This window comes from Rhea pennata, chromosome Z (genome assembly GCF_028389875.1).
Source record: "Rhea pennata isolate bPtePen1 chromosome Z, bPtePen1.pri, whole genome shotgun sequence".
Classification (NCBI taxonomy): domain Eukaryota; kingdom Metazoa; phylum Chordata; class Aves; order Rheiformes; family Rheidae; genus Rhea; species Rhea pennata.
In genome coordinates, this window is record NC_084702.1 from 22,927,372 (window position 1) to 22,941,172 (window position 13,801).

Here is a 13,801-nt window from a genome sequence, read left to right on the forward strand (position 1 = left end):
TATCTGATTTAAGAAAAGATAATTATTGAGTTTGATTTATGTTTGTCACTTACAGACTGAACCTGATTTTCTTCCCACAAAACATTGGATTTCTATGGTTACAGAGACTCTCTTTAGTATTGTGAATAGCCGCTATCACCCTAAAGGTCGAGTCTTTCCATGGTTCTACCAGGTATGTGTAGAAACACAAGTACACCTAAAATATTCAATCAAGTGATATTAAAGGCAAGAGAATATGTCTGAATTTCGTACTGAGAATGCTTAGTCTGGAGTTTCTTGGTTCTGTTTGTCCTTTAGTTGTCATAATGCAGGGGAATTAAAAATTCTTTTTTTTTTTTCCTTCTAATGTGTTCTCTACTTATTTCTGGTCTTACATTGAATTTTTTTCTTTATCACCAAAGACTTAAAAATCACATGAGAGGTAAATGAAAAAAGAAAAAGCCTAGGTTTCTGCATACATTTGTGAAACAAAACATTCTACTGTGAACAGACTCTTCTCAGTATCAAGCTCCTGATCAATTCTGAGAAGCATACCTACAGGCCCTGAAATGCTGTCTTTCTCAAAATATAACAGTTACTCTAATTTTACAGTATCTCTTGAACACTAAAGGACCAGCAGAAACTAAGTCATGTGTGATTTCATTCTGATAACTAGCCTGAGATGATCAAGCTGTATAAGATTTAAGTATCAGGCAGTTCTTAAATAGGATCTGGAGATGGACTGAAAGCTCAATATAAACCTTAAGAAATCGATATAGTTAATGTAGTAATATTATAGGTAATTCTGTGGTCAGAATTACCAGGTTGGAGATTCATGGTGTCATGGATAGAGAGGGAGTTTGGGTTCTACAAGGCCACATACCAGTCTGCTAATGCATCATGATGTTTTCTAACCTGAATTTTGGTTTACTCCTTGTTGTATCTATGACTGTTCTGATGGTTTTTCTTGGATAATCTGAGACAACTAGCTGGAGGAGTGCTGGCAAACTGATGAAACTACTGTTCTGTCTCCTGTTGTGACATTCTTGTACATTGAAAAGGAAGAACAGTAAATTACTCCCTATGATACCTCATGGATGAGGTTACTCTAGATGGATGAACAGTTGTACAGTGTTACCTCTCCTGCTCTCCTGCTTTCACTCTCTCCCTCTGCTTTGAAGAGATGGGGATCATAAAAAGTGACTGCAACTGGTCCAGTCAATGAAAAGTTTGTGTCAAAAAGCTGAAAATTGCTAATCAACCTGAATCAGCTATGACATGTGACTTCTATATCCTTGATTAAGGGATATAGATTACTAATTTAATGCAGTGTTAAATAAATGCTGGACTGTCTGGAACTGAGGAGGTTCGTGTAATCAGCTGCCACTAGCAGTTTTTGCTGAATTGTTGCGAGACTCCTGCCAATAAAAATACTGTTTTAAAAAGGTATTTTTCAGATGGAGCAGTGTGATATGGCTTGTATTTTTATTTCTAAAATCCACTCTGTTTGAAAGGAAAAAAAAAATCATTCCAGGGCACATGATACATACTGTTTTTCTGTAGAGTGCCTTGCATGCTGACTGGAATTTTTTTCTTTTCAGGGTTGCACATTGACATTAATGCATGTATCTGAGACCATTACATGTAATCAGGCCATTGCTTTATAAATAGATGCAGCTCTCTGGATTTTAGCTTTTAAAAAGGAAAGGAATATAAAATCTTTGTAAGGAATCTTCCTTTCAGAAAGCATTTCCACTGGTAATCTTGCAGGAGGATCTCATGATATTTGGTCATCTTAGACATGATACTTTTAAAGTTTGGCTTTTTCCAACTCAGTAAATTCTTGGTGTACTGTGATTCTGAAGTACTTTAAAATCACAGCCACTTCTTATTCAGACTTCTGAGCACACTCCTGAGTATTTTTGCAGGGAAGCTGAACACTGAAATAGAGCAAGGTATGTGCAGTCTAGCAATTAAATTCCAGTTTCTTTTTGTCTTATCCTTTGTTTGCAATTCCATAATCAATCTTACTTCTACTTAAAGATTGTGTTCTCAATTACCATAATTTTAAACTGTTTTCAAGGCAAGACAAACAGAAAAGATGCCATGGGCAATGCTATGAAGTATTGTTTGTTGCCAAATGGCAAAACCACTGGGCTTTATACATATTTATTAAACTCCTAAAATACGGAATATTTTTAGTTGGAAGGGCATTTTATCCTCCTCACTCAAGAGAAAAATAAAAAAAATCTTTTATATTTTATTCCAGAAATCCTATTCTGGTGAAAATACCGCCAGTGCTATAGCTCGTTCCTGCGCAGCCACTGCTTTGTCTCTCCTGGTGCCAATTTTCATTGTATCATTCAAGGAGAAGGTTGAGGAAGTCCTGAATATGCTGACTGCCAGGTTACCTGGGAAACCAAATGCTGATGAATCTCAAGCTGTTCAAATTCATGTGGGCCTCGCTTTGGGAATGTTTATCTCACGTTTGTGTGAAGAAAAAGTCAGGTAGGGATTGCTCTAGGTGATACAGGTGTGCAGGTAACTTCTTCCTTTTTTCCCTGCATGTGGCATTTAAGTTCTGAGGAGCTAAGTATATACAAGTCATAGTCATTCTTGAGGGGTTTTGCAATGCTCCTTAAAAGGTGTCCTCATTTATTGTCATAATCTTTTTTTCCCTTTTCTGCACTTTGCTGAACGTTATTCTCTAAATATTTTGCCATTCCTTCAGGATGAATGATTAATTTTTATAGTATCCTAAACTACTTGTGCAAATCACTTAATGGAATGAGACACACAAGTAACACTTCTAAGGATGTTAGCTGCCCTGGGAGACTTTTTTGTAAAATAATTCCTAATTCTCACTGGTTCTTTTCTAAACATGTTCTGTACACAAAGTAGTGTCCACTTGCATGATGCAGCTGTATCTTTATATGCGTAACGTACAAGGCAAACAGTATAATGGGTTGTTTCTAAGGTGTGTTGTTACTGCTGTGTTGGCAGCAAAGGGATGTTCTAAAGTTGGTAGAAAATGCGTCCTTTCCAGAAGACTGACCTCAATCCAGGATTATGGTCTCAAATTTCAGATTATTCAAAGAAATTGAGAGAGAGATTTGATTTTATATATCTCTAATCCATTGACTATTTGGGATTGTGTCTGCCTGTATATCTGTAATACATGCATAATTGCTACACGAGCAATAATTTCAAACACATCTGACAATCAGCTGTTAATTTGCTCTGTGAAACTAAGGTTTCTAAAGCATCCGGCTTTGTTAAAACACTGTGCTGCATTCATCTGTTGTAATATTCATGCTTTGCTGTCTTGATGTATTGCTGTATTCAACTCAGCAGCATGGTTTGGGGATGCACTGTCTCTGGATAATTGGTCAATAGTGATAACTAAGCTATAGACAAGCACTAAAAAGCTTTGGAGAGAATGGCATTAGATCTTGGTGTTTTGAAGTACATGAACCTGGAAGGCTTTTTAGGAGGGGTCAGGAGGGAATTGAGATTAATAATGTGGTGCTTATCTAAAAATTTTGCATGGACTAAAACAAATCAGATTTTACTCTTCCACTGCCCTGCAAAATTTCAAAGCTCAATCTCAGATATTCTCCTAAATGTTGACATGCACCAACAGTAAAACTTAACAAGATGTATCTGTAGTTAATATCAAATAACACAGATAATTTACCTTAAAGATGTCATGTACATTATGAAACTGTGAACATGTTTTTGTAACAGGGGATTTCTGTGGCATTTTTGGAAGGAGATATAAAGGCTTCCACAGACAAAGGGGTAAAGAAAGACTTCTGGAGTCTAATATCTAAAACAGTCATGAATTTTCAGTTTATAAACAGTTATAATCCAGCTGAGATTTTCTCCAGCGCTTGGAAATATAGTTTCATTCAGCTGTCATGTATGTCGTAAAAACTGCGAGTTTCTTTGAGGATGTTTTAATGATATTGGGGGGGCAGTTAGGTTCTGAATATAATACACTTTGTATTATTTGTTTATTCATCTGTAATATGTTTGTATGAATATATCACACAAGTCATACAGTTGCTGCCTACAGATCATTGTGAGAAGGTGTTATAAAAAGTAAAGGACTGTATTTAGTGTCATGTTCATTCTTACCGGGAGACCTGATAGCATATATTGTTTAAAGAACAGAGCTGGTTTGGAGGATTTGGGGGTTTTTTTGTTTGTTTTCTTTGTAGTGATGTATCTGGTCAACAGATGAACTTACTTCTAATGAAGTCCCTAGATGCGCTGGAAGACTGCTGCTTTGACACCAGTCTGGAGTACAAGTGAGTTTATTTCATTAGTGATGATAATTTATTTTCAGCTCCACTTTAATAGTTAATACTTTCACCCCTAAATTCTTCAGAGGATTGTAAACATGAGGAGACAGCCTATTCCTAAGCACTTATTGTAAAGCCAGAGGCTTTTGTGGGCTGGTAGGGACCTTGGAAGGTCCACGCCCCTGCACAAAGCAGATCAGGTTGCACAGGGCTTTACCCCGTCAGGGCTGGACATCCTCCAAGGGTGCCTGATTCTGCTACCAGGATGTCCTCAGTGGAAGGAAAAGATTCTCCTCATCTCTGGCCTGAGCCTACTTTGCTGTTGCCTCCCACTTGATGGCACCTCATGCTGGCCATGGGCGGAGGTGGTACCCAGCAGGGTCCTGGAGTACTGAGGAGAAGGGAGGGACCCCCACCCTTCCCTACTCGGGCCAGCCTGCACACACAGCCCTGGGGGCTGCTGCCTGGTGCCACCCACTGATGCTGGCCCTGTGCTGCTCTGCAGAGCTACCCCTGACCCAGCCAAGCCACGGCTGTGTCTTCATCATGGCTGAATTTCATGATACTATTCACGTCTGTTTCTCTGGCTCTACTGACTCTTCTGAGTTAATTTTACTTATTTAGGTATATACATATGCACTACCTCTTCCGTGCAGTCCCTAGTGCAAGGTATAAGGAAATAATGACCACAACTGCTCCCAGCTAGCCCACAAGAAGAAACATTGGTCATGTGTAAGAGAGTCACACAGTCTTGTTCACAGGCAGTGGGAGTATACCACCAATTCTAGGAGGAGAGCTGTTCATTTTGTCCGCACATGTTCATTAATGAAAAATGCTTCTGAATGTGTCTCCTTGATGCTTTTCAATGGTTGCCAAGATGCTCAATGCAGCCTAGCTGCTGCTGCTTTAGAGCCCATTACAAGAATATGCATGTGCATGTGATACAGCCTAAGCCCAGGATCGACTGCCTTGCATGGCTCTTTTGTCTGGGCATCCAGATGGTTAATTTAACAGCTGTGGATGGCATGTTGAATACTCAGGAAAGCAAATATATTTAATTTGACAAAGTGCAGTTATTCCTCAAATGCCCTAAGGAGATGATCAGCCCTCCCGGAGGGCAAGAAATTATTGAAGGGCTTCACACAATTGCTGGCATTGGCAAGCCGTGAATAATCTGCTTAACACTTGGTATATATCAGTTGCTAGTGAACAGTCAAACCGTGAACATGGGACCACAGCAGTGGATCACTTCTGTGGTAGCTATTTGTCTTTTAAAGTAGGGAAGGATCTTCATTATCTTGTATGCCTCTGTATGGGTGCATAGCTTTTTCTTTAATTTACAGTATTTTTCTACCCAGTTCTTCTCTTTTCAAAGGAAACAGACCAATAATTCCAGTTTGCTTGTGCTTTCCCCTTCTGCAGTGATCTTTAGCTGCACATCATAGGGCTGTGAACTTGGAAAGCTTAGTCAGGATTCACATTGTCCCTTAGCTAGCACAGAATAAGGTACATGATGCACAAGTAGCTGTGTCAGCTGCATCATTTTGTTGTACCTGTTGCTACTTGTTTGTGTGACCTATTAGCTGGAGATTAAAGCCACCCAGAAAAGCCAGACTAGACTCCCCTTACAGCAGGAGGCAGACAGAAGAATATGAAGCAATGGTAAGCAAGAAAAGAAGTAATAAAGAATTTCTTATGCTGAGCATAATAAAAATGTTTTTAAAAAGCAGTTCTCAAGTTGGTGTGTAGTGTGAGCACTCTGCCTCATGAGCAAAGAGGTAATTTAAAGCTGCAAATGTTGCAGACTATTTGTATGAGTTTGGCATGTCTCAACTTCTGAACTACCATTTTCTCTAAAGGAAGGACCCTTTCAGTCTTTGCATGTAGTTACAATAGGCACAGCAGACTGTGGGACATAAGCATTACATTTACCTTATGTTTTATCCATGCTCAACTTGCAGTTAAAATAGGTTGGGAGTTTTCTGAGAGTAGGTATATCACACTGTACAAATGGAGGAGGGAGGAAGTTCTGTCTTTTCTAAATGCCAGCAATAATAATTTCCCCTCATGGGTCTGCTCTAAGGTTACTTATGTTTAAAAGAATTCCAGGAGAGCTCATAAGACTCCTAGTACAAATTCATCATTCTGCTGTAATTTGGAAGAGATTTCTGACTGCTCTGATTTGCCAAATTATCAGAGGCAGTATCTTGTATCATGCTGCCATCTAGTGGAAAAGAAACCTTTAGTTCCCGTTTTCTCTGCCCACCACCTCTTTCTGCCCTGACAGCATACGTACACATGCATATGCATGCATACATATGCATTCCCGTACTTTTGTTCAGTAGATGTTCTAGTTTATCAATAAATTTCTGAGATGCACGCCTCCTGATTGTTGTAGATGATATGTTTCTCTGCCTAGTAATATGTTTGTTTAGGGTGTTAAGTGACACATCTCACACTTTGAAGGCCATTATAGAAATAAAGAAGTTTTTGCTGTTTTTCTTTTTTCTTCTGCCTTGAGTGGCTATATAATAAAGAGGTTTAACAAAGTGTGTGGGAGTGCAGACTGGAGCTCGCACAACACACTTCACTGAAAAAGTCAGTCTTGATAAGAATATTGATTATATATGTTATTTGGGGTTTTTAGGGGAATTCTCTTTTGAAATTTTAATTTAAAAATTTGTTATTATTTGAGGGAAAGAGGAATGAAGAAAACAGCTATTTCTAATAAATAATAAGCAACATATGTGTTTTCCCCTAAGCCAGTGTTTTAGCATGGTGCCATAAGGATCTGTACATCTGTGTAAGTTGCATGAAATAATGAAAAGTTTTTTTTCTTTGAAAATGTCATTTTCAGAATGATGCTTCTAAGTCAGCACTCTTTTATCTGTCGTTAGCCACACAGGGAAGAAAGCAACAATGAAGCTCATCATCTTCAAGGGGAGGGGGGAACATCTCAAATAAGTATATATAATATTGTACTACTTCAGTTTTTTTCTGAAACAGAGTTTCAGAGATCACAGAGCCTTAGGTCGTGATTTTAAGTAGAAGACACTTACATATTATCGAAAGATGTGTGAGAAGACATTAACTCTCCCCATACATTAGCTAGAAAACGAAATAAGTATGGTTTAAAAATACTGATACGGCAGTTTTTGGTGATGTATGTATGATGAAACATATACGTGACATGTATATTAGAAGAGTGATTTTTGAAAGTGTTTTTATACAATTCTTTGTGCTGCTACGTTTTGTTAAACTTACTGATCATGGAAGCTATTAAACAGCTAATTTTTTTTTTCCAAACCTATCATACATAGAGGCTGAGAGAAGGTTCATCAAGCATTTGCATTCATAACTGTTAATAACTTTTCTAGTTACTTACCTAGATTATATTGAATATATTATCTCAAATGTGAGGGTACTGGGAAAAAAGGAATGAGAACAAAATGAAAGGCCAATTTTAACAGTACAGCATTTGGGTAGTAACTGTAGCAGAACATATGGTCCTTGTCTTGCAAGGTTTTGCTTTGTGTTTTTTTTCCTTTCTGCAGACAAAGAAAAACATGACATGTTGAAGATGGGTTTAACACTGACCTTTGAAGGGTCTTCTTGTACAAAGTTATTGAGAATACCAAGGAGTGGTAATGTTTTCGGGCTTGCCCATTACATTTCCCTTATTCAATATGAATTCTATAACAGCTTTACAAATGTGCCTTTTTACGTAGAGCCATTACATGGCAGAACTAGAATGTATCTACTAGAATAAGTACTGGAGAAATATTGAGTAAATGATGAATGCTGGTGCTTAATTTTTGAGTAAAGATGTAGTGAAGAGCCAAGTTGCTCTAAAACATGACATACATAATAGTCTTCCTTAAAGTTGGTATTCAAAACCAACTTATTTTTATGCAGTTTTCATAAGGTCTGTAGGAGTTTGATATGGATTTAAGGCACTTTCAACCCCAAACTATTGTCAGAATTATTTACTCTTCCTAGAGAAACCTGCTAAACTTCCAATGACCTCAAGATTATCAGCATTTAGCCCTTTAAAATGTCATTTTTTCCTTCATCTGAAGATATCTTTTATTTTGTTTCACTGTTTGCTCATGAAGTCCTTTGTGCTGTTACATGATGAACTGTACTGCCCTGTGCTGTTCCAAGCTATCATGTTGAGAGGTGACAATAGATACACTATGCTACTGCCATTACCCATCTGTGAATCAGATGCAGTGGCAGTAAAACACTTAGACATATTGGGAAATTTGAAATGATACACTGGTGAAATGAAAGTTTATTTTGTATAGGTCACAAACAAGATGGCCAGGTGAGAAAGATGGCTAGAGATTGCTAGTTCTATGGTATTTTTTTTTTAATTTCACAAAAAGTGTGTGTGTGTAAAATTTTAATCTTGCTTCTGTCTTCCATTACATTTTGGTTACTGCAAAGTGACAGCAACATTAAAAAAAAAAAAATATATAGTAACTCTAACTAGGAACCTAGTAGTCTTTCTGTATATTTTTGTAAACCTCTAGTAGATTAAGTATGTACGATTCAGATGTGCTCTAAGCCATATCTGCTTTTTGTTGGCTCTTCATGAATTCAGGTATACCACTTCTTTATAAATATTGATTTTAGAGATTTGTTGCATGTTTTTCACTGGAAAAGTTAAAGGAGAGGGAGAGGAAAGGTTGTTCTGCAAAGACACCACTGAGTATTCTAGCCATGTTGGTCATCTTCATCCCATGTTGAAAAATATTAGCTTGAAACTGACTGAAATTATTCTCAGTAGTTTATTTTTCATTTTGCTAAGTAAAGGAATATTTTTTCCTATTTTTGAGTTGGATAGCACAAGCTTAAAAGAGTGTCTGATATCCTAGCCACATTCAGTTGACTATTTACTGTGTGCAGTGTTAGTCATTGGTCATAGCGATGCAGAAGGGAAAGGGGAGCTTCATCTTCAGGTAACAGCTGCTGCTTTCAGCTGTTGTGTATTTGTGCAGTGAGAGCACCTTTCAGAGCAGTGGGTATCCATTGTGCTCTTAGTATCTTGTGATGGTAGCTAAGGCTGGTTGGGAATTTTCTGACAAAACTCGTTAGTGTTAGGGTGGATGACTTGTGCAAACTGGAACTCTGCAGGAGCCGTAGGTCTTCATTTTATAAGAAAGTATTCTCAGGTCCAGAGTGCAATTTCTGGTGAAAATCTAAAAAAAAAAGAGCCAGAGAACATGTCAAGTGCCATGTTAAATTATGTACTTTAAACTTATGTGCAACTTTCTGAAATTTTGAGTATCCCCAGCATCAAATTCTTAGTTCTACTGGGATATGGCTGCCCTGTTGAGGATGGTCCACTGTTGTATATATGTATATATATATATATTTAAATATGTATGGGTTAAATGTGTGCCAGATTCTTACACTCTGAAATACAGCTGAATACCATGACCATATAGCCTTCTTAGCTGCTGTCTCACTCAGGCAGTAACTTATAATTCTCATAAACCAAAACATCTCTTGCAGGAGAGGCTGAGAGAAGCAAACACTAAAAGTAAAGCTGCAATTATTGTGTTTAAATGTGGTATCATAGAGGATATCAGTATGAATCAGATGGAGAGGTTTGAGTCCATACTTCCCTCCTGCCAGATGATGTTTGTTCACAAGGCTATTGATTCTTCCAAAGCAGAAGAAATAAGGAAGCTATTTATATATATCTTGCTATTTTGAACCTATGTTTTCATTGTATACTCTCCTTTCATCTCTTGTCTTCTTAAAAGGATCATCTCAGTATGAAATAAAAACCACTTGTAAAATTGACTGTGCTGATTGTCAGTGAGGGCCAAGAGTTCTTACTGCTCAGCAATCCAAGCAAATCTGATGGTGAAAAAAAGAGTTCAGAGCAGCCAAGACATCCCTAATCCTTCTTCTTTTGTCTTTTCTTTAAGCACTGGATGTATTTTGGGAGTGGGACTTGTTCTTTCGCTTATGAGTCACAGCAGCCAAACAGAATCGCGAGTACATGTTTCTTCTTCATTGCGAAAATTGTGTAACTACCTGGATGGCAGTGAGGACCAAAGCAGATGGGTCCAAGAGGTATGGTCTGTTTTATTACAGATTTTAAATCTTTCTTTCTCTTGGCTTCCACCTTTTAGTAGCTCAACTCTTCACTGAAGCTTTATATCCACTGGATGTTTCATGCAGTCTTTGTATTTGAATCCTTGATTTCTGTTTTCTACCCTGTCAGCCTCGTTTTATATTTGTTGAACAAAACAATTTTAGAATAACCAATAATACTGCACAGATATTAACAAACTGCCTGATGAGATATAAAATCATTATTCAGAGTGCTTCTTTAGGATTTTAGCTCATAAAGAAATTTGGGACCTATGTAACTGTGCGTCTAAGTCTTTTGAAAACTGTTGTCACTAACTAATGTGAATCTTGCACTACTGAGTGCTACTACAGCTCTTTTTCTGTTCTCATTATAACATTGCTTTGGAGACTTAAACCAAGCTGTGCTAAGTTTGAGCATGCCCTTCAATATATTTTGCCACGCTACTGTAAGTTTTGACTTGGATCCTTGTACCAAGAACTGTACAACCTTGTTGAGATAAAACTTAAAAGCTGACAAAACTGGAGAAATTGATATCAGAAAGCAAGGATGAAAATAAGCAGATATTTGCTGCAGAAACCTCTATCTGGAGTGTGTAAACTCACAGTAGCTGAACAGCTGAGTTTCGTAATACTGTTTTTCTAAGGGATTTAAAAGACACTGATAATGTTCTTTTTTTTGTTCTTGGTACTGTTCTGAAAACTGTTTTTGGTAATAAATGTATAATTTTATGGAGTTTAATTTTTTTGGCAGTCTGTGTGTAATGGGGATTAGCCTTTTGCTGTTTATGGATCACATGTTAAAATAACTTACATCCGTGAAATCATTTATCCCTCCCTGAGGATCTCAAGAGTGCTTTATTGAAGTTAAACTGATGTGCAAACTCTGTACAGAGTTCAGTAGAGCAACTGCTGGGATGAAATGCAGCAGCTGTTTAACATCAGGAAGTAATTCAAGATGAGAAGCAAAACCTCCCTTTTTTGGTTAAAATCTCCATAAGGAATTGCGTACATAATTGTAGTAGTAAAATTTGGCCATGACCTTTTGATGAATATTACTATATTTGAAGTGCACTAGAGGTTCTTTCAGAGCAATAAATAGTTGGGGTACTATCCTGTACTTGGGAGAACTTTGGCCTGCTGCAGTGAGAAGTCCAATATGGGCATTACTTCTTCCAAAACAAGTTGTTGGCAATCCCACCCAGGAGTTACAGGCATCTTAAATTCCATTACAATCATACCCGGTTCTATACTTCAGTTTTGTACAAATGAGGTTAGGTAGTTGGCAAATGAGGTTAAGTAGTTGGCACAGTTGTCCTAGTGAAGATTCAGACTTTATTTCCTTACCTTCCATGTCTGAGGGTGAAGAACATGAACATTGTGAATGATTCTGCCTGAGGATGTGAGCCTAGTCCCATACATAGTGTGTGGGAGACTGTTCTACTACATGCTCCTCTTCTGTCCTTATAGGCCTGCTGGTAGCATTGATGGGATGACAGCATGCTATGTATGCTCATATAGGTAATGATCAGATACTCATGCTGAGAAAAATAACAGCATTTCTGTGGAAGGTCAATATTTTGCCCTCAGCCAACAAAACCAGAAGTACTTCTAGGCTTTAGCCATACTTTCCTAATGTCAGAACAGATGAGTCTTTTGGGGGAACAGCAAAAATCTGAAAATATAACCTGAAGATGGCATGTCTTTTTTATTATACTAGCACATAGATGCATGGCTTATAAAACTTGTACTCTCAGCAGACTGCCTTTCCCATAGATTAATTTTCTTGTTCAAGTGTGTTATTATGTGTTTTTTTATAAATTCTCTTCTACATATTATCCATGATTCTGGTGAGACAGTAAAACCAGCATACCTTTTACTACTGGTGGAGTGTCAAATGAACAGTGAAGGCCTTACCACTAGCTTACAGGGAGAAAAGGAATGAAGCTTAGAATGATGCTTCTCAGTTTCTGGCACTGAGGAGATGTGTGAGAGCTGTTGCTGAGTGCACGGGTCCTGTCCTCCTGGCAGATACTTTGCAGATCACTTCTGGACAGGGAACAGGCAGCAGCAGACAGAATTACAAAGTTTGGTTCTTACAGCAAAGAATTTAGTTTGTATCAATGGCTGCAACATTTTCTCCAGAGAGGCAATAAATACTGTGTGAATGCAGAAGTGACTGTGATGAAAAACAAAAAACTGCAGAGCTGCAGCAGCAAATGCTGCTTTCTATTTGAGGTGAAATTTGAGAATTTATTATGATATTTTACTGTTGTAGGAACAAGGTGGTATAAAATCTCTCAGAGGAAGTAAAGGTAGCCACCTAAATGACTGTGTGCGTGTGTGTTTGTGAATTTGACCGGACTCTGCATATCAGAATTAAACAATATTGTTTTTCAGGTCCTTGCCTATTCTGTGGCCTGTTCCTGTGTCTCTGCTTTCAGTGTTGGAATCATAGAAGCAGCAGAGGCTGAAGAAGCCATGAACAAGCTGCGAACCTTAGTGGAAAATAATCAGCAGGTCATACTTAGAGTTTGGGTTTTGCTCCAGTTCTGTTTTTCTCCTAAGTGTTTCGTATTGCATATTGTTCTACCCAGTTCATTGCTTGAAGGAAACATTAATGAGTTTTGAGCACTAACTAACACTTGTGTGTGTTATGCATACAGTGCAGTTGCCATGGTGACCATTTATTCCATTGGTAGATTGTCTGTAGCTGAATAGCAAATACCATAGTGTGAAGCAAAAACAGATTTTGTGTATGTTTGATTGCATTTAAAAGAGAAGTTAGTACTTTTGAGTTCATAGGGTCTTTAGTTCCTATGCCTAAATTATTGTTTCTTTTAAAACATTTGTCTTAAGATCTTTTTCTTGGTAGGAAAATACATTTTCTGTGTTTTTCTCAGATTTTACTTTCCCATAGACTTCAGATAGCACATCATATCTACAGATAACAATTTCTTCTGTTTCATCCCTCGGTGTTTTAGGATCACTGTGTAAAAATGACCAAAATAATCTCTGTATTTCAGTGCTTGTTCTCCTTCTTTATTAAACACTTGTTGGGGGGCGGGAGGGGAGGAGGATGAAAAAAGAAAGAAAAAAAGGAAAAGCACAACCATTTAGAATCAAAGCCACCTATGACAATAGCCATCTGTCTAGTATATTTATCCAGAAAATGGCAAGTCAGCTTAAAGTACCTTTGTAACTGCTTTTCATCTTCACATCAGAAAGTCCACTCTAGAATGAGTCTCTGGATATATGTGCCAAAGACTAGTATCTAATTTCAGAAAATCCTATGTCACCTAACATGACCATGTACTTAAAGTGAAAAAACATTCAGTATTTTTGAAAAAGAGTAGATTAACAAGAAGTACTGCCTTGGAAATGTTGTATGTTTGGGGGGATTTTTT

The 13,801-nt window shown here is 37.7% G+C and overlaps 1 protein-coding gene across 4 annotated transcripts in view; it reads left to right on the forward strand.

Annotated features, from left to right (window-relative positions):
* The window catches only part of FOCAD (focadhesin), a 123,334-nt gene that overhangs the window by 92,388 nt on the left and 17,145 nt on the right, over window positions 1-13,801 (forward strand). For all 4 annotated transcript variants that reach the window (XM_062599636.1, XM_062599635.1, XM_062599637.1 and 1 more), the window contains exons 26-30: window positions 56-172; window positions 2,249-2,487; window positions 4,203-4,292; window positions 10,229-10,376; window positions 12,795-12,914. In XM_062599636.1, coding sequence (XP_062455620.1) covers window positions 56-172; window positions 2,249-2,487; window positions 4,203-4,292; window positions 10,229-10,376; window positions 12,795-12,914 — 714 coding nt within the window. The remainder of the gene's footprint in view (window positions 1-55; window positions 173-2,248; window positions 2,488-4,202; window positions 4,293-10,228; window positions 10,377-12,794; window positions 12,915-13,801) is intronic.